Genomic DNA, 21,424 nt, shown 5'->3' with positions numbered 1-21,424 from the left:
CTGATCTAAAACAAAACATAAAATCGTAGCTCAAAAGTGTGTGGATGACACAAATTGGCATTGTGGTAGATGAATAGAGCTTAGTGACATTTTTTTACAAACTTTTTTCAGGGAAAAATGCAAATTTGTGCTGATTTTTGTCAAATTGTTTTGTTTGGGGAACAAAAACTTTCAGAAATTCCAGAAAAATCAAAACGTTTTTTTTCTATTCCAAGCAACTTTGTTTCTAAATGTCCTTTCATTTCATTTAAAAAATGCTTAAAATGGAAATGTGTTGTTCTGGGGTCAAAATATTGTCATTCAACCTGAAACAATTGATTTTTCAATTGTCAACCAACACAAAAACTGTTGTTGAACCAGTTCTATAAATGACAGGTCAGGTCTACAGAATGTTCTGGATTGTATGGTAAACTGGATGCACTTGAACATGTGTTTAATATCGTTAAATACAAGTCTATACATCTATGAACAAAGAATGTAGATTATACAGGCTGGGGGACAGTAACACAGAAAAGGATGCAGGGATCATGGTGAATAACGAACTGAAGATTAGTTTGGGGCTAAGAGAAAAAATCCATGCAATCCTTCCATGTATAAGCAGAGGAATATTGAGTAGAAGTAAGGTGGTGGTATTACCAGTGTATATGTCATTAGAGAGACCATTACTGGGATTTTATATTCTATTCTGGTATGAACAATTCAAAAAGGATGTTGATAAATTGGAAAGCATTCAGAAAAGAGCTACAAGAATGATCTGAGGTCTGGAAAGCCTGCCTTACAGTGAAAGGCTAAAGAAGCTCAATCTATTTAGCTTAATAAAGAAGGTAGAGAAGTAACTTGATCATGGTCTATAAGTACCTACCTAGTAAGAGCTCTTTAATCTAGCCGAAAAGGGTATAACAATAAGTTAAATCTAGACAAATTCAGACTATAAATAAGGCACAAATTTTTATTTGTGAGGGTAAGAAAACATTGGAACAACTCACCTAGGGATGTGATGGATCCTCCAACACATAAAATCCTTAAATCAGGACTGGTTTTCTTTCTAAAAGGTATATTCTAACTCAACCAGAAGTTATAGGCTTGATGAAGAAATCACTAGTGAAATTTTATGGCCTGTGTTATGCAGGAAGGCAGAATAAATTATATTAATGGTCCTTCTGGACTTCATGTTTATGATCTATGAGAATTCAACATGATAAAGAAGCCCCCACATTCACTAGAAATAAATTTGCTCTTTCAAAGATTCTTCTTTTACATTCAGAAAGCATGTGACAGTCAAGGATTTTTGGTTTTTTGTTTTGGTTGGTCTATTACTGACTTACCTTTTTAATTAATTGTGAAAAGGAGTGTCTGAGTGCAAGCTGTTGACATCCAATATATTTTTTGATTGGAAACAGAAAACCTTCCTGAATCCTTCTTTTTCTTGGGTTCCTCAAGCAGCCTAGCCCATAAAAGAGAGCCACCTACTCTATAGCCAGCTCTGACTCCCACATTAAGTATAACTACATCAGAGAGATGCTGCACTTGAAATCTGTCTTTAGACTGAAACACTTTACTCTGTTTTCAGAGGTAAACTTGGCGCACACTCAAAGTAAAGTATCGACTACAAGATATGGTGCAACTGTATACACTTCTGGTATGACCTCATATATTCCTATCTCTAGCACTCTCTGTTCTCTTTAGAAATCTGGGGCAGGAGTTAATCATTTTATTCCAAGCTGCAAGTCAACTTGCCTCCTGGCTGGGTTCCCAGTCCATCTCCATTTTGTTCCTGGGCTGCAGCCAGTAGGCTTTTGAGATATTGTTTCCCTAATTCCTATCCTCGTGTCCTACCATAAATCTACGTCAGAAATGCTGCCCTCCTCCCCCAAAACGCTTATTCTTTTATTCACTTCTAATAGCATCTAGTGTCAACAAACATTTGAATTTTTGTATCTAAAATATATTACAAACACAGATAATCTTTATACTGAAACAAGAGCTTGAAATGAATATTTTGCCTCAGTCAGTATTAGAATGAGAATCATTCAGAATACCCTGTCTCACCATGTAAAATCCAGGAGTTCTTTTTAAATGACATGCTATTACACATCAGATATGAACACAGAGATATAGCTTAATTGATAGATGAACAAGACTGGTCTCTAGCTGAAGGATTAGCATCAAACAATTGCATGTCTTTTAAATGCAGTTAATTCTAATAATGCTGTATATCTTTTCCACATAGCCCAATACTAAAACGAAGCCCTGACATCACCAAATCACCGCTAACCAAGTCAGAACAACTTCTGAGAATAGATGACCATGATTTCAGCATGAGACCAGGTTTTGGAGGTATGAAAACTCATGCATCTGATTCCTATTTTTTGGACTATCTTTTCTGTAAGAAATACTGTACAGAACAGTGTCTCACTGGTGAGTGGACTGACAAGAGAGAGACTGGAAAGAACTGTTCGTAGGGAAAGACCATCCTTGTTTCTGTTCTGAATTTACAGCATAGCACATTCTCATGACTGAGGGTGCTTACAACAACATGGTGTTCCTCCTAGGATCACCAAATAACTTTCAGCAAAACCATGAGAATGTAAATAGAAGCATCATTTATGGATTTTAAATTCCTCATATTGAGCTGAACCTTTGACTGGTAAAAATATATCCAGGTTCAGTTAACATTTACTTCTACATTACTGTGAAATCCTAAGTTTATATCTCACTATGACAGTGTTTGCCTGTAATCAACTAATGTACAATACTTGCTGACCTTGTCTCCTATTATAAACTAAGAGAATATTTAGACTACTTTGTGTTAATGTTTTGCTCACAGTCTTGCAGTCATATGCAACAGCAAACCAAGCTTTTAGAGCAAAGGATTAAGGAGAATGTGCTTTCTTATGACCCGCTGGATTAAAGAATGTTGTAATTTATCTACCCTTCCTGGCTGACAGATGGTCATTTAAATCCAGGATACCATCATACATTCTGATAGGAGAAGTGTTTATTACCAAATGCTTGATATACACAATACCAGTATGTTCAGTTCATTTTAAAATGTCTGCAGTTTCAGGACAGTCCATTAATATTGCCATTATTTATTATAATAAATATCTTGTACTGTAATTGCCAAAGTTACACAGTGGCTGGTCAAAGTCTGGAGGAGGAAGAGGAAGTACAGCAGTAAATCTATAGAAGAGTCTGTGCATGCATTTAACACATCCTTATTAAATCCCAGACATCTAAAAAACAGAAGTATTTAGTACTAGCTGGCATGTCCGTTAGCAGTCTGAGATGAGAAGGCAAGTAATGACATATGGAAAAATCCACTCACTCATAGAGGTACCCCATCCCTGAATTTGCCACTACTGATACAGTACCTATTCTGTGTATTAACAGAATGCTCTCCAGGTTGTCAGACTGGCAGCACATAGCACAAAGAAATTTTTTAAAAAATAAAATAAACCCTTCAAACATACAGAATAAGTGCACCATCCCCCTGCATGTGGGCAGATGTGCACTGCACAGAGCCCCATTGAAGTCAGTGGAGCACCACATGGGTGCAGGGGGTCCACTCACTTGGTTCTGACTGCATGATTAGGGCCTAAAGAGCGCACGATCAACTAGATCCTCAAAGAAAAACAGCTTAACCGTTTCTTACCATCTTCACGGAAGATTCATTTTACCCAGGCCTCCTGCCTGTGGAACTCCCATTGACTGGCGCAGGAGTTGTTCGTGCAGCTATATTGCCGGATAAAACTCTGCCTGATTTTATCTTGTACCTGAAGGATGCCATTTTCAGTTTATCAAGAGCCGTAAATATTTGGTATGTTGAAGCAGTTCCAATGGTCAGTACTGCATGTATTTACTCTTTGAATAAGTGGCAATCTTTAAGGGCAGCATTGTCCTAAGCATCAGCAGCTAAAAGGATCTTAAGGGGAGGCCTGTGAGCACTCATTGCCCTTTAAAAAAAGGATTCGGAATGGACAGTGGTTAAGGGCATAAGTGTCAACCGGGTATTTTCAGGGATGTCCCATGCATGCAGCTAGCGGCTGTTGCTCTAGTGCCATAACAAGTTCACCCAGTCACCCCACATCTATCCAATGGCTCACACTTATACAAATACCCCCAGCCTCTATTACATGCTTATTAAAGGATCACTACGCAAATAGAACATCCTGGGCTGGACTGGGACATGAAGAAGAGTTGGGAGGGAGACAGGCAACTAATTGTGGTAGCTGGGCAAGAGGAGGGTATGGGAGAGGCTTCTGGGAGCATGGAAGGAAAGCAGGGATGTGGTTTTGGTTTGACGGGGGGTCTCAACCAATGAAGGGCTGCTGCACTGCTTACCTGTTGCACTGTCTCCAGGCCCAACTCCTTTTTAGGTGGTGAAGGAGAGGAGGAGTATGGCACTGTAGTGAAATATATCAGCCCTGTGGAACGTTCCTCAGCTGCATGGAGGTGTAATTGATGCAGAGGTACAGGCTCACTCCTGAAGCCATTGTACACCCATATGATGAGCTAAGGAGGACTTGGAGAAGGTGGTACTATGGACACACACTTTGTCTGTAGTGGTCATTTCTGCCATGGCACTTCCAGCCACTAGGCCTTCCAAAATACCGTAGAACAGTGGCTTTCAACCAGGGGTCCCGGGATCTCTGCAGGTCCGCAAGCAGGTTTCAGGGGGGTCCGCCAAGCAGGACCAGCGTTATACTCACTGGGGCCCAGGGCAGAAAGCCTAAGCTCAGCCACCACCCAGGGCTGAAGCAGAAGCTGGAGCCATGTGGCCCTGGGCAACTGCCTGCTTGCTACCCCTTAACACCAGCCCTTGCTTTGATATGCAGAAAAACAGTTGTTGTAGCACAGGTGGGCTGTGGAGTTTTTATAGCATGTTGGGGGGGCCTCTGAAAGAAAAAGATTGAGAACCCCTGCCGTAGTAGACACCAAGCATATCTGTGGCTGCAGTCTTTACCTGTGTAAGATTTCCAGTTTGCTGCGATCAGGAGGGGATCTGATTACATTGTAACTTGGAACCCTGCTGCAGGCTTTCGCTCAGTTCTAGGAATTGCTCCATGGGTGAACAATGCAGCCTTTAGAAGCAGGACATAGTTCTACACTGACCATGCTGGGTGTGCTGCCAGCCAGGTGCTTATGAAAGGTTACCAAGTGCCTGTCACAGCTCTTTTGTCCTCAACAACTCTGATGTCTCAGCATGGTTTGAGCAATAGGAAGTAGCTTCCCTCTGTGTGAATGCCTAGCGATGGTGAAGAGCAAGCCTTTTAGACACACAGAGAGCAATATTGGTTTATTTGTATTACACAACTGATTAGCACCTGTACTCCACTCCTCGAGGCTTTCAGTGGGGTTGTTACACATGGTGACTTTAATTTTGTTCAGGTCAGACTATGAGGGTAACACACAACCGGTTGTGTTGTTTTCTCAGAGCATAGCTCCCATATTTCCTCCAGAGCTCTGAGAGCCATGGCCTTCAGAGAAGGCAGCTGGGACTCACCAGGATACCGCCTGCTGGCTGGCTAGCCTCTAGATTGGTTGCTTGGCCTCCCCTTCCTGATTCTTCAGTATGTGGCAGCTCACTCATTCTACCCGTTTGATTATTCAGATGGTTTGCAGAGTGGGAGCAGCAGAGAGGCCTAATCCTCCCTGCCCTCCATTACTGAATAGGATTTTTTTCTGGACACCAGCTGTGGGATCCACAGAGGGACTTAGGTGTTGCAATGCTGAGCATCACGGCACCTAACTTTTGCACCTAGAAAATCACAGGAACTCCACTATGATTCACAATGAATGAGGAGAGACAGGCACTAAGCATGCAATCCACAAAGTCTACCGTGACCATATGTCCCATTTTCGCCAGGATAGTCCCTTCTTTTCCTGGCTGTCCTGACTTATTTTCCAAAAGAAGGACATTTGTCTTGTTTGCTCTTGCTGACTTGATCAGTTGGCAAAAGCAAATAGGACAAATGCCCACTTCTGTCAAAAAAAGTGGGGTGCAGTGTGGAGGTGCTGAGCAGAAATGTCAGCCCCCCAGAGGGAGGCAGCAGGGCTGGGAGGGGAGCAGAGTTCCAGCTTGTGGGGGGCATCCCTGTAGGGTTCCAGCGACCGGACAACAGCTTCCTGTGGGGGCCCTGCAGGGTTCCAGTAAGCAGGCAACAGCCTCGTGCAGGGGTGGTGTGGAGGGCAAGGCTCCAGTGAAAGGAAACAGCATGGGGCAGGGCCTCAGGCGAGCGGCTAGGGGTGTCCCATTTTCTCTTTAGGAAATGTGGTCACCCTTACAAAAGCCAGCACTCTGGGCGGGGAGCCATCTAAGCCAGTCAATGGGAGGTGCTGACAACAGAGTGCTGTGCTAAGCCACCCCTCTCTCATGAAGATGAGTGCCTAAGTCCAGGCTGCAGAGAGGTGCCTAGCTCTGCTTAGCAACTCACAAACAGGAACCTGCAGCCTGGAGTCAGGTGCCTTAGGAGATTCTTGAGGGAGTGAGTTAGGTGCCTGCCTTGTTCCACACAAAATGGCCAGAGGATAAGGTGGTGCCATCACTGATCCGCCTTATAATGTTTAGCCCAGTGGCTAGAGCACTTGCCTGGGATATGGGTGACCAAGGTGCAGTCTCCGTTCCTCTGCCAGAGGGGAAGAAAGGATTTGGACAGGGGTCTCCCACTTCATGGGAGAATGTGCCAACCACTGAGCTATGGGATATTGTATGTCGAGTTCCCTCAGTCTCTCTTGCTGGTGCTGTTCCACTGGATAAAATAATGATAGTGATTGTAACAGTAACTGGAGGACCCCAGGTGTCCCACCTCCCAGATGGGTGTCCTAACCACTGGCCTGCAGAGTCATTCTCATGTGCTCTCTTTCTCTCGTGTCCAATGATTATTTAAGTTTTTATCCACTGTGGAACAGTCACCGGGCTGGAGAGAGAAAGTGTGTGGGAATGTCTCTGTAGTCCAGTGTTTAGGGAACCCACCTGGAGGTGAGAGACCCCAGGTCCAGTCCCTCTGCTACAATCATTCCTTCATTATCATGATGCAAGGCCCTAAGAGGAGACCTACTGGATCGGGACCTGCATGTGATAAGTGTTCAGCTGCCTATCTTCCTCTGGCTCGTGAATCCCTCTGGGTTTAGGCAGGAGATAGGCATTCAAATGTCAAGAGGGAGGCAGCAGGGTGCATACCGAGAGGCTGAAACATTGGTGCCTGTGAAACTTTTACTTAGGCGCCAAGTGAATTTAGGTGCTTACAGTGTTCAGCAGTTTTGTGCACCTAGGATTTAGGTGCCTAAAACAGCAACTTAGGTGGTGCCTAACTCCTTCTGTGCATCCATACCTATGTTCCTCTGTGTTATCGAATTGACCTATGAAAACTTGGCTCCTGAGCCCTGTAAAACTATTCCTTCTGTTAATCTGACCCCTTAATAGTGTCTTAAAAACTAATAGGAGTGAGTCAGTTCACCCTTCTGTACAACATTATATTTTAGGCACCCTAATTTTTCTTAAGGCTTGTCTACACACAGTTTTTGTACCACTTCAGCTACAGCAGTTTAGAAACTACTATAATTAAAACACTGCAACCCCTTACTATTGACGCAGTTATATGAACAGAAAGGTGCTTATATTGGTATAGTTTATTTAGGTAAATATATGAAAAAAGTTATACTACTGTAAGTACCATTATACTGGTATAACTGCATCCACACTAGGGAGTTGGAATTATTTTGACTATGTTTTTGAACCAATACTGTTAAATCAGTAAAACAACTGTGTATGGACCAGCCCTTAGGTGCAAGTTTCAGACACCCTAGAGAAGTCTGGCTAGAGTGGCATTTAATTGCCACGTACATTTCCTCTGAAGACTTTAATGCCATTCAATTAAATTTAGAATTTAAGTTCCACCCATTCCCAAACTACCTGTGTGGAGTAATGCTGTGATTGTGGGCAGTGGTGTTTTCGTGCTTCCTGAGGTACCACAGTCATGTGGACTGGTATTACGGCTGTTGTGACTAAAATGGCTTTTGGCCATCTGACATTTTGTATCATCATTTGGGCCTTAATGGCATAGCACTGTCCTGGTTTTGCCTCAGGGCCAGCTCTGTTGTTCAGTGGGATAATGGTCCAAATATAGCCCTCTGCTGCCCTAAAATCCTTCAAAAGAAATGACAGAAATTGGCCCAATAAAAGGTATTACCTGAGCCACCTTGTCTTGCTCAGATCCTGAAACCCACACGGCTGCTACGACACTGCAAACAAAGTCTGGCAATGCAGTTTGTTTTTCACTGTTTGAAAGAAGCAGCTTTTCCTTTGCAGGTCAGGAACAAGTTGTAAAGGGATAATTAGTTTTTCCTTCACAGATTAACTGTCTAATTTATTGTCTAGTTCATAATTCATACAGAATTACATTACGAAACAGCACTATCATCAACATAGTATTAACAACTAGGTGAGATTACAAATAATTTTCTGTCAGGTACAGTTTGATTATGGGGCCAAGACATAATGCAACAGGAAAGGTTCCATAGCATTTGTGTGGGAAGTTAATAAAACATAATTCAGTACTACCCAGACATTTAATTGTCTCATGATAAATTAACTCTGCTTTCTGGAGAAGACTATGCTCTGGACTAAAAGAGAAGAACACCAAATGCTAGGGCAGGGGCGGGCAAACATTTTGGCCTGAGGGCCACATCAAGTTTCTGAAATTGTATGGAGGGCCGGTTAGGGGAGGCTGTGCCTCCCCAAAGAGTCAGGCATGGCCCGACCCCCAATCCCTATCTGACCCCCTCAGCCTATCGCCCCCTGACTGCCCCCCGCTACTCCATCCAACTCCCACTCTCCTTCCTGATTGCCCCCTGGGAAACCTGCCCTCATTCAACCCCCCTGTTACTGCCCTCCGACCGGCCCAACCCCTATCCACGCCCCTGCCCCCTGCCCACCTCCCCGAACTCCCCTGCACTCTATCCAACCCCCCTGCTCCCTGCCTCCTTACCACACTGCCTGGATTACCGGTGGCTGGCAGCGCTACAGCTGTGCCACCCAGAGCACCAGGACAGGCAGCCACGCCACCCGGCTGGAGGCAGCCACGCCACCACGCAGCACAGAGCACTGGGTCAGGCTGCGGCTCTGCAGATGTGCTTCCTGACAAGAGCTTGCAGTCTCACCGCCCAGAGCATTGCGCTGGCTGAGCAGTGAGCTGAGGCTGTGGGTGAGGGAGAACTGCAGAGAAGGGGTTAGGGGCTAGCCTCCCACGCCAGGAGCTGAGGGGCTAGGCAAGAGGGTCCCACAGGCTGGATGTGGCCCACGGGCCATAGTTTGCCCACCTCTGTGCTAAGGCAATGAGTGAAATAGATACAAAAAAGGAAGTGATGTTTACACAATAATAGACACACATTATAATAATAATATTTTGCATTACTGTAGCTGTAGTAAGTGAAGGCCCTAATAATGGCCCAGTATGAGGCCTGAACTAAAGTAATGGTCAAGACTTTGCTAACATAAAGCAAATTAACTGTAGCCAGCCGGCCCGTCACGAAGCGCCAGGAAAAGGGCTGATTGCAATACAATAATAATTCACGTAGCATATTGAAGATAAACACGGTACCAGAATACCTTTACTGACATTCCACGATAGAAGAACAGCCAACCCATCCAATGACAGGGGCAAAAGGGTAAAATATGGTTAAGTTGTTTTGATCGAACCAACATGTACAAGGTGAGAGCGGCACCTTACTACGAGAGGGTTGAACCTTATACATAAGTTGCACCTCAATACGTCAGGAGTGATGTGTAACTTGTTTGTACCTGTCTATAAGAATGCATCCCTGGGGCGATGTCTTTGTCCGGCCTAGGGGGCAGTGGAAAGTCCCGCCACTAACTGATCCGAGTCCATTGACCGTGGGTACATATTCATAGTATGCCCTGAATTAGGCTAAGAAACCTACAGGGAACTATTATTGTGTCCAATACGGCAATAAACCTGGCCGAAGTGCCTTCGTTCTTTACTAGACTCCGTAGTCATTGGGGGTTCTCTTCGGGTCTGCTGTGTCAGCTATCTGTGCAGAGCTGGGGCAGCACACAGAGGGAACACACGCATGCAGCCAAGTGATACCAATAAGGAGAGAGCAGAGCACCAAACCGGTAGCATCTGACAACACACCTCTGACAACGGTAGCATTTGCCATTTGAGTATCTCAACTGCTTTATAAACATTAATGTTCAAAGGCCTGGTCTAAAACCCAGTAAAGTCATTGAGAGTCTTTCCACTGACTTTAATGGGCTTTGGATCAAGCCCAAAGTCCCCCAACATGCCTGTGAGGAGGGTAGATACCATCATCATTTTGAACTAGCAGTGATGAGGTAGGGGAACAAATTTCATCACTTCCACTCCCAGGCTTCACCTTCTCAACCATCCTTCATCTTCTAATCATGCCATAGAATTATCTGATAGCAACAGAAGATTCTGAGAGGGTGAAATAGGTAACATTTTTGAGAGAGTGATGGAAAGTAAGAGTCTAGCTTCTGACTTTCATTGGCGGTTAAGAAAAAGAAGCAACATCTTGCAGTAGGTCAGTTTTTACTGCTTAACTTTCAAATGCCCTCAGTTTCCTAATGAGTGTCACAGGACTGAATCTCAGCTCCTGATGGGCTCCTAAAGTATGGCAGACTCTTGTCAGATGGTTTGGAGGAGATGACATCCATACATGAATGGAGATCGCGCAGTCTTGACCCCTGTCTTTCCACAGCCAGGCTCCAAGCAACATCAGAGCTTCTCAATAAAGCAAGAGTAGGAGAGGAATGATTCAAAGCAGACTTAAGATATGTCTTCTACATCAGAGTTTCTCAAACTATGGTCTGTGGACCACCAGTGGTCCGCGAGCTCTATTCAGGTGGTTCGCAGATAGTTCCCTCTAAGATGCGTGCCTGGGTGGCAGCACACAAGAGAATGAAGGGCTACCCACCTAATTAGTGGAGCCGCACAGGCATGGCTCCACTAATTAGGTGCCTGCACTCTTGAGAAGATGCACATGTAAGGTGAGGTGGTGGCCTTAGGGGGAATAGAGGGTAGGTGGGATGGGGACAGTGGGGTGAGAAGAGGGGGTGGAGGGTAATTTAAGATGTGCAGGGCTGTGGTGGCCAGAGAAAGAAGCGACTTTCCCCAGCTCCAGGGCTGCGGCTGCCAGGGAGAGACCCCCCCTCCTTCCCAGCCTCAGCTCTGTGGCTGCTGTGGTGGGAGAGACCCCTCTCCCCAACTCCTTCCCAGCCCCAGCTCGTGGGCTGCTGTGGTGGGAGAGAGAGGGCACATCCATGGCATTAGAAAAATAAGACTAGTGCTATTAAAATATGAGTTGTGTGCTTTTATCTGTAGAACAAATAAATGTTAATTAACAAGATTTTTTCTATATAGCGCTTTTATCCAAAGTGCTTTACAATAGTTAGCTAATGGTACAAACAACATTTGGGAAGATCATTAAGTGGTCGGCTGAGACTGTCAGCAATTTTCAAGTTGTCTGCAAAATAAGAAGTTTGAGAACCACTGTTCTACACTTTAACCACTACAGCAGCATAGCTGCAGCTGCACCATTGTAGCACTTCAGTGTAGACACTCGTTACAGCGACAGGTTCTTATCCCATTACTGTAGATAATCCACTTCCCTGAGAGCTGGTAGCTAGGGAAATGGAAGAATTCTGGGGGTTAAGCTGGCTTAACAACATTACTCAAGCTGGGTCTACACTGGTGAGAGGGGGTTGACCTAAGATACACAACTTCAGCTATGCATATAGCTTAGCTGAAGTTGGCGTATCTTAGGTCGATTTACCTGGCCATGAGGATGGCGGTGAGTTGACCGCTGCCACTCTCCCATCAACTCTGCTTCCACCTCTTGCCAAGGTGGAGTTCCGGAGTCGACGACAGAGCGATCAGGGATCAATTTTATTGCGTCTACACTAGATGCGATAAATCAATCCCCGATAGATCGATCACTACCCATCAATCTGGCGGGTAGTGTAGACATACCCTCAGGAATGTGGATTTTTCGCACCCCTGAGCGATGTAGGTGGGCAGACTGGCTTTTTAAGTATAGACCTGGCTTTAGTGGGGGTCAAAGATCTGGCTCTGTGTTCTGTATCTTATAGTTTGCAATACATCAGCAATTAAATGATGTTTGCAAACCTGAGGCTTTTTGCTGTTCAAAGGGCCTATACACTGTACACAGTTAACATATCCAAAGTTTTAAAAGTAAAAAATACTATAGTTCATTGGGGGTGGGGGAAACCTCATAGGAATTATCATACTAATTAGACCAAGGTTCCATCTAGTCCTATGTTCCGTCTCTGACAGTGCTCAGTATCAGATGCTTCAGAAACCCCATTGTGCACAATTATGGAACAATATGCATGTGTGTTTAATAAAGGCGAGTGGACTAGTTCCATTTTTTGATTATATAAATATTATCATGCATTTACCAAAATCATCCCATCATATTGAATTTTCTCCTGTGTAGTACATGGGATAGACCTTACCAGGTGGCATGTATTTTAGAATTACTTATGGTTGTAGTGTCTTTTTGTTTGTTTGTTTGATTGATTTTTGTCATCTTGGGGTTTTTTCTGGGGGGGGGGGAATTGGTTGGTTGGTTTTTGCATATTTTAAATAAATTGTAAACTGCTCTGTTGCAATATAAAATATTAATGATTGTTTTAAGGAGTCACTAATCTAAAGTAATCGGCTAGCGGATGACTGAGTAATGGATCGGTCTAAATGAATTCCAATCTCTTATAGTGGTTTACTGTGATTTCTATTCCAGAGAAGACAGACATTTTCCTCTATCCTTTTGAGTGCATTTTAGTCTCCAGGGTTATTTTTTTAAATTCTTTTCTTTTTTTGCAGGCCCTGCAATTCCTGTGGGAGTAGATGTACAAGTTGAGAGTCTGGATAGTATTTCAGAGGTGGATATGGTAAGTGTCTGTCTGACAACTTATGTAAATGATCTCAAACTACTGTTCCACCACTGTAATGTCAGGCAGAACAGAAGAAGAAGGAATGACCGCTAAGATTATATGCTCTTTTCTGTAGAACATTTGTTATTCTCGAGAACAATGCTGTGCTCCCACAAAACCAAGGATTTTGGTAGCTATGTGAAAGTGCTTCTTAATAAGTGATAGAGGTTGGTGATTAGAAACTGCTAACAAAAACTACAAGTATGTCAGCTTTATAGCACAGCATGAGGTAGAATTGTAGTGAGAACTGAAACATCTGCAATTTCAATGCTACCACATGATGCAGGTCATCCATTAGGAAAGGGATCTGAATGGAAAAAGCAGTGTGAAGATGCAGCTTATCTAGAATCTGCCTTCTGTGGAGATGAAATTCACCTGAGCCAAGGGTCAACAGGAGACCTGTGCCCCGTTTTGGTGCTTCTTAATTATTTAAAACAAACCTTAAGTAGGAGGTAAGTGACACACAGGCAGGGCAGGCTCTAGCCATTTCGCTGCCCCAAGCACGGCAGCACATCGCAGGTGGCGCTCTGCCGCTTGCCAGTCCCGCGGCTCCGGTGGACCTCCCGCAAGCGTCCCTGTGGAGGGCCCACAGGAGCTGCCTGCCACCCTCCCGGCAACCGGCAGAGCGCCCCTCGCGGCATGCCACCCCAAGCACGCGCTTGGCGCGCTGGGGCCTGAAGCTGGCCCTGCACACAGGACCTGTGCTGTCTGGCTGCAAAAGGTTTAATTTTACTCTAGTTTCTGTACCTTTAAATTCCTACCCATTTCTTACAGGGAGTTAATTTAATTCTGCACATTTTAAAGCTTTACAGAATTGGTCCAGTAGAAGATATTACCTCACCCACCTTATCTCACGCATTTATCTCACAGTTTTTGAAGCAAATCTCAGGGTTTTTGAGGGCCTGATTTAATTTTTGAATGCTTGGGATTGGCAATGCTGCCACTTCTCCTGACACTGCCCCCCTCAAATTCATTGGTTCTCTAGTAAGACGGAAAGACTTTCCTTTCTAAACATCAATATCCGCAGTATGACATTTGATGACAGACTAATGTATAACATCAGAGTCCCTGACTTGGTCTATATGCATTGTATGTGGTCCCATGACACCACAGTAGACAACATCATGATCAGGGGTGAAAGTAAAGCCAAAGACTTACCGGTACAGAGGCAGGCTCCGGCCCCTGGAGGAGGTGGGGCTTTGGGTGGATGGGACGGGGCTGAGAGTGAACAACTCCCCAGCCAGCCCTTCCATATTGCCTGGCCCATGCCACCTGGGGCTCCAGCAGCGATTTAAAGGGCCCAGGGCATCCTTGTAAATCACCGGCCCCAAGGCAGCTGCTCCTTTTGCCCCCCACCCATTGGTGGCCGGAGGGGCGCAAAAGGGGCAGCACTTTAAAGTCAGCTGGGTATGGGCTGGTACCGGCCGCAACTTTTTACCGTACGCCATATTGGCCCAAACCAGCTTACTTTCACACCTGATCATGTTACATTCATGTTACATATATATATAGATATATAAAACCAGAACATTGCAAGAACATTGTTTTTTTTATTAGACATCAATTTGAATTTGCACTAGATTTATGCCATGGGAGGCAAATAAATTAAGTTTTATTTCTCTCCTGAATTCAGATTTTTTTTTTTTTTTTACTATAAAGTGGCAAAAAAGAAGACATCTTGAAACGCTTTAGGATGTCACAATTCAGAAGCTTTGTCCAATTCACTTCAAATTGTGCAGGAAAATACCCTACATTGGGCCCTGATTTGGAGTCTAATTTGGCTTGGTTGTGAGTTTGTTTCATTTGGGAGGGTTTGGGGCAGAGGGAGGGTGTCAGTCAAAATCAGGCTGTAATAAAACTCAGAAACTCAGTTGCATTCATAACTGCAGAGCATCACTCCATAACAATTAATACATGATATTTTGCAGCATCTACAAATGTATCCGTTTATGCAAAAAACTTGGGAAATTAGCTCCTGTCTGAAAAATGAACATCTGTTAATACATTATTGCTAAAATGATATCTGAGCCTTAGATCCATTTTCTTAAAGCATATATAGGAAAAAGACCTGAACTATAGCTTCTTAGATGAGAATGGACCAAAGATGAAGGAAGAGCTACAGGGTTACGAGGGTCAGGAATGTCAAATTGATGTATTGTGTGTAAAACATTTCATAAGCTATAGTGGTCCTCAGTTTAACTTAATAGCATAAGAAATAATTAATAACCTCTATTGGAGTTACTAAAATAAAACAGATTAAAAACAGGTTTTGATGTTACAAAAGAACCCAACAATTCTGGGATAAAATCCAAACAATTTAAAAAAATCCAGCTTTTTTGACTATATGTCTCAGCTGTCAATTCACTTTTATCAGATGTCCACAAGCCAACACAGTTTCCATCAATACAATAGGGTGCTATATATTGCCTCATAAAATAGTGCTGGCTTGTTCTTAAGCCACAAAGGACCTACTGCCACATCCAGAGTCGCTTTTCAGGCACACTTTTATTTTGCAAACACAAGCAAAGCACAAAAACAGTTTCACTCTAGGCCATAGCTCCCAGAGGATTTTCCCTTTTGCATCTTTCAGTTCCACCTGCCTCAGGTGCTACTGCAGGATTCTTCTGTGTTTGGTTAACAGGACTTTCTCCTCAGCAGATTCCCACTGCCTCCCCTCCCAGGACACTCTGATAGCTTCTTCTGGGGACCCAGACCCCAACCACCATTATCCTCTTCTGCTACCATCCCTTCCTTACTGACTACCTGGCTCTATACAGACCCAGGTGCTGCCCTTCCCTTTTAATTGGACAAACTGGGACACCTGTTCTAGCACAGGGGTTCTGGACCTGCTTCATCTAAAGGGGCCAGCCACCCTGCAACATATTTGGTTTCACAGTAAAACCCTGATCCTGAAAACCTTTATGCACATGCCTAACTTTGGGTAACTGAGTAGTCCGGTGGAGGTTAGGGAGGCTGCTCACTTGCTAAAAATTAAACACAAGTATAAGCACTTGTGGGCTCAAGGCTGTGAAGGATATAACTGAACCAAAAGAGATGGAACACATCTCAGATCTAGCAGAAGTTCCATCTTTTGAAAAGCTAGCACATAATGCAGCAAATAAAATAGAAACCAGCTGAAATGGATTAAATATTTTGGATGTTTTTCTACATTTTCAAAAACATTGATTAAATTACCACACAGAATACAAAGTGCACAACTGCTCACTTTATATTATTATTTTTATTACAAATATTTGCACTGTAAAAATGATAAACAAAAGAGACAGTATTTTTCAATTCACCTCATACAAATACCGTATTACAATCTCTTTATTATGAAAGTGCAACTTACAAATGTAGAATTTTTTTTGTTACATAACTGCACTCAAAAACAAAACATTGTCAAACTTTAGAGCCTACAAATCTACTCAGTCCTACTTCTTATTCAGCCAGTCCCTAAGACAAACAAGTTTGTTGCATTTACAGGCGATAATGCTGCCGGCTTCTTACTTACAATGTCACCTGAAAGTGAGAACAGGAATTAACATGGCACTTTTGTAGCAAGCATTGCAAAGTATTTACATGCCAGATATGCTAAACATTCGTATGGCCCTTCATGCTTCGGCCACCGTTCCAGAGGACATGCTTCCATGCTGATAACGCTTGTTAAAAAAATAATGTGTTAATTAAATTTTGACTGAAGTCCTTGGGGGTGCATTGTATGTCTCCTGCTCTGTTTTACCCGCAGTTTGCCATATATTTCATGTTATAGCAGTCTCGAATGATGACCCAGCACATGTTGTTCATTTTAAGAACACTTTCACTGCAGATTTGACAAAACGCAAAGAAGGTACCAGTGTGAGATTTCTAGAGATAGCTACAGCACTGAACCGAAGATTTAAGAATCTGAAGTGCCTTCCAAAATCTGAGAGGGATGAGATGTGGAGCATGCTTTCAGAAATCTTAAGAGAGCAACACTCTGATGTGGAAACTATAGAACCCGATCCACCAAAAGAGAAAATCAGTCTTCTGCTGGGGGCATCTGACTCAGATGATGAAAGTTAACATGCATCGGTCTGCATTGTTTTGGATTGTTATCGAGCAGAACCTGTCATCAGCATGTACACATGTCCTCTGCAATGGTGGCTGTTTTACATTGTTTTATTTTTGAATGCAGTTATTTTTTGTACATAATTCTATATTTATAAGTTCAATTTTCATGATAAAGAGACTGCACTACAGTACTTGTATGAGGTGAATTGAAAAATACTATTTTTTTCGGTTTTTACAGCACAAATAGTTGTAATCAAAAATAAATATAAAGTGAGCACTGTACACTTTGTATTCTGTGTTGTAATTGAAATCAATATATTTGAAAATGTACAAAACATCCAAAAATATTTAAGTAAATGGTATTCTATTACTGTTTAACTGCGCAATTAATCGCAATTAATTTTTTTTCAGTTGCTTGACAGCCCTAATAGAAACACTTCCCACACTAGGCTGTAGTCTTTTACGTCTAGAGAAGTAGAAATCTTACAAAAAAAAAGAAGACCAACAAATTCCACAATTTTGGCCAGAACCTCATCTGGGGCAAATCAGTGTTGGCAACTTGCACTAGCTCAGGATCTGTCCTCTCATATATTTTTTTAATCTTAAAATGAAAGCAAGGAAATATGTCCAACAAAATAATTGGAGGCCCTAAAATTGTGGTCTCTACAATGTTTTACACACATGAAAGTTCTCTCATCTTGCAGCTAAGTCATGTTTTGGAGGGTTTCTGCTTTGCACGTTTCAAAAAGACAGTGACAATCTTCCTCATGCATAGGATCCCATCTGCAGCCTGCCTGCACAGGGCTCTGCATCAGACTGCACATTCTCTTTGCACAGCCTTTTGCTTTTAGATTTGCCTATCTCTTGATGAAATTTAGAATAGGCTCCCACATTTCACTGCCCTCTCGCAGTTTATTCTCAGCACAGACTGATGGCTCAGACTGCAGTCCTGTGCATGGGAGCTACTCCACTGGCTGGATGCATGAAGAGCCATTGCAAGAGTAAGAATGGAAGGTGGGTGGTTTCTAGGAGCCACCTGCTTCTTTTTCTTATCAGCCATAGGAATGTGAGGTGGGAAGATGGAGGATCTAGAGTCATGTAGCTTTCTCCACCCCACTGCCTTCACCTTCCATCAGTGGATTAGTGTGTCTACCCTCTAAAGGGCTACCCTACACACTGAGAAACACTGTAAGTATAAGAGTATATATTTTATAAATGGATTTTCCATTTGGAGAGTCTTTGGTTTCTGAACTACGTAAGTCCCCTCGCTCTAATGAAAAATGGACTACAGTTAATCAGTCTTCAGGCTTGAAGGAGAGCAAGTGACTTCAGTGGGGCAGGATTGGGTGCTGAACTTGTAATTCATAAAGGAGAAAGGAATTCCTGAAAATAAACACAGCTGGAATACTGTGTCTAGATCTGGGCACCACATTTTAAGAAAGATGTAGACAAATTGGAGAAAGTCCCGAACAGGGCAACAAAAATGAAAAAAGATTTAGAAAATCTGTCCTATGAGGAAAAGTTAAAAAATAGGGCACGTTTAGTCATGAGAAAAGAAGACTGAGGGAGAAACTTGATAACACTCTTCAAATATATTAAGGAGTGTTAATAAAGAGGAGGGTGACCAACTGTTCTCCATATCCACTGATGGTAGAATAAGATGTAATGGACTTAATCTGCAGCAAGGGAGATTTAGGTTAGATGTTGAGAAAAACTTGTCTAACTATTAGGTTAGTTAAGTATTGGAATAGGCTTCCAAGGGAGGTTGTGCACTCCCCATCATTGGAGGCTTTTAAGAATAGGTTAGACCAGGAGTCAGCAACCTTTCAGAAATGGTGTGCTGAGTCTTCATTTATTCACTTTAATTTAAGGTTTCACGTGCCAGTAATACATTTTAACGTTTTTTAGAAGGTCTCTCTCTATAAGTCTATATATTATATAACTAAACTATTGTTGTATGTAAAGTAAATAAGGTTTTCAAAATGTTTAAGAAACTTCATTTGAAATTAAATTAAAATGTTGATCTTATGCCGCTGGCCCACTCAGCCTGCTGCTGGTCTGGGGTTCTGTTCACCTAGGCTGGCAGTGGGCTGAGCGGGGCCTGCAGCTGGGACCCTGGCTGGCAAGGGTCAGGCAGCCAGAACCCCAGACCAGCAGCGGGCTGTGCGGGGTCGGCGGCCGGGACTCCAGACTGGCAGTGGGCTGAGTGGCTCAGCCCGCTGCCACTCAGGGATTCCATCCGTCAGCTCCTGCCAGCTGGGATCCCCGCTGCCAGATCCGCTCAGCCCACTGTTAGTCTGGGGTCCCGGCCCTGCCCATATATAGTGGGTATCTACCTTCTCCCTGGTTCTAGCCCATTCTCTTCCTCTCTCTGCACTGAGCTGAGGATGGGAGTACACTGAGCACAGGGCTAGGGGTGAAGGGTCTGGCCAGGAGCTAGAATGAGGGAGGGGGCTCAGGTTTGGGACAGGAGGTGTGGGTGTGGAGCGCTTACCTGGGGCAGCTCCCATTTGGTGTGATGGGTGCAGGTGGGACTGTGGTGGGGGGTGTGCAGGACCTCCTGTTTGGTGCTCAGGGTGGGGGTGGGGATATGGGGGGTGCAAGAGTCAGGATGTGGGGGGTGCCTGGGGTGTTGAGGGGCTGGGTGTGGGAGGGGTGCAGGAATCAGGGCAGAGGGCTGGGGGCATGTGAGGGGGGTGCAGGTATCAGAGAAGTGGGCCGGCTGCGTATGTGTGTGGGTGCCAGAGTCAGAGCTGGGGTCATTGGGGGGTCGGTGGGTGAAGGAGTCAAGCAGATGGCTGTGTGTGTGTAAGGGGAGGTCCGGGCAGAGGGCTGGGGTGTATGTGCGGAGGGTCAGGGCAGGGGACTAGAGGGAATATACCCCTATTCCACACACACCCCTTCCCCAAGGCCCTGCCCCTGCTTCTTCTCTGCCTCCGCCGGGAGCAGTCAGCATGCTGACTCTGCTCCTTCCCAACTCCCTCCCTCGCAAGGGCCATCAGCTGATTGGCCGGCAGGGAGGGTGGGACAGAGAGGTGGAGGAGGGGCAGGAACCCAGCACACTATGGGAAGAGGCAGGGGAGCCAGCAGGACCAAGCTTCTGCCCCCTGCCCCTGCTGGGCTGGGTAGGATTTTTAATCGCAAGCTTCTGCCTGCCGGAGTCCCAGCAGGCAGCATCGTGCCATTAAAAATAGGCTCGCATGCATCTTTGGCATGTGTGCCATAGGTTACCTACCCCTGGGTTAGACAAACACCTGTCAGGGATGGTCTCAGCAGGGGTTGGCCTAGATAACCTCTCAAGGTCCCTTCCAGCCCTACCTGTCTCTGATTCTATAATTATTCCCATTTAAATTAGGTTGTATATATTTATATACTGTTGGTGCTAAATGTAATGAAATGTTCCTCACAAAGAATAAATCATAATGTGAAACCTATTTCTTTTGTTGGTTACTTTCAGGACTTCACCATGACCCTTTATCTGAGACACTACTGGAAAGATGAAAGACTGTCCTTCCCAAGCACCAACAACCAAAGCATGACATTTGATGGCAGGCTAGTGAAAAAAATTTGGGTTCCTGACATGTTCTTTGTACATTCCAAGCGCTCCTTTATCCATGACACCACCACTGACAACGTCATGCTACGGGTCCAGCCAGATGGGAAGGTACTTTATAGCCTCAGGTAAAGTTGCAGTCACAATTTTAGTTATTAGTGAAATGAGAGTGAAAGGGATTAAATTGATTCCTATATTTTATTATGCAAAGCTTATACACACACACACACACAAATCAACCAATAAACCACTGAATATCACAATAAAGCATTTAAAAATATATCCATTATAATCTCATAAAGCATTAATGTGTTTGGAGAGGCAGAGTGGTTTAGTAATGTAAAAACAGGACTGAGAGTCAGGATTTGAACTCTGTTCACAACACTATTGCCACTGACTTGGTGGCCTTAGGTGTTCGCCACTTATTGCCCTTCCCCCAGTCAGTGCCGTCGCACCACAACCTGTCTCCCCTGTGCATGCAGTCTATTGAGAGCTGCCTCTCTCTACAGCCCCTCCAGCAGACAATCTCCCCTATTGCAGTGGTTCTCAATCAGTGGTCTAAGGCCCCCTGGAGGGGGCGGGGGCATGACCAGCTTTCAGGATGTTGCAGGCACAGAAGAATGCCCAAGGCGAGCAACAGTGGTCCGTGCTCGGAGTGCTTAGCGCCAATAAACACACCGAGGTGGAGAAGCAAAACACAAGTTTATTTGGGATCCCAAAGCGGTGCTGGGAGACTTAGTACGCCTCAGATCCAGCCCAGCTAAAACAAGCAGTCTGTTCCTTTATATCCATGAGAACTTTTCTCGCTGACTAGCAAGCCC

General features: G+C 44.2%; 2 protein-coding genes across 4 annotated transcripts in view; one reads left to right on the top strand and one right to left on the bottom strand.

The window, feature by feature from the left end:
* The window catches only part of PM20D2 (peptidase M20 domain containing 2), a 217,763-nt gene that overhangs the window by 96,300 nt on the left and 100,039 nt on the right, over positions 1-21,424 (bottom strand). The gene's annotated exons all lie outside the window — the stretch shown is intronic.
* LOC116824375 (gamma-aminobutyric acid receptor subunit rho-1) overlaps positions 1-21,424 on the top strand; it is a 108,746-nt gene that overhangs the window by 41,116 nt on the left and 46,206 nt on the right. For all 3 annotated transcript variants that reach the window (XM_032779595.2, XM_032779594.2, XM_032779593.2), the window contains 3 exons: positions 2,231-2,337; positions 12,888-12,955; positions 20,508-20,731. In XM_032779595.2, the coding sequence (XP_032635486.1) occupies positions 2,231-2,337; positions 12,888-12,955; positions 20,508-20,731 (399 nt within the window). The remainder of the gene's footprint in view (positions 1-2,230; positions 2,338-12,887; positions 12,956-20,507; positions 20,732-21,424) is intronic.

This window comes from Chelonoidis abingdonii, chromosome 3, assembly GCF_003597395.2.
Source record: "Chelonoidis abingdonii isolate Lonesome George chromosome 3, CheloAbing_2.0, whole genome shotgun sequence".
Classification (NCBI taxonomy): Eukaryota; Metazoa; Chordata; order Testudines; family Testudinidae; genus Chelonoidis; species Chelonoidis abingdonii.
The sequence above is the reverse complement of the archived record's forward strand: the minus strand, read 5'-3'. Positions and strand labels throughout refer to the sequence as shown.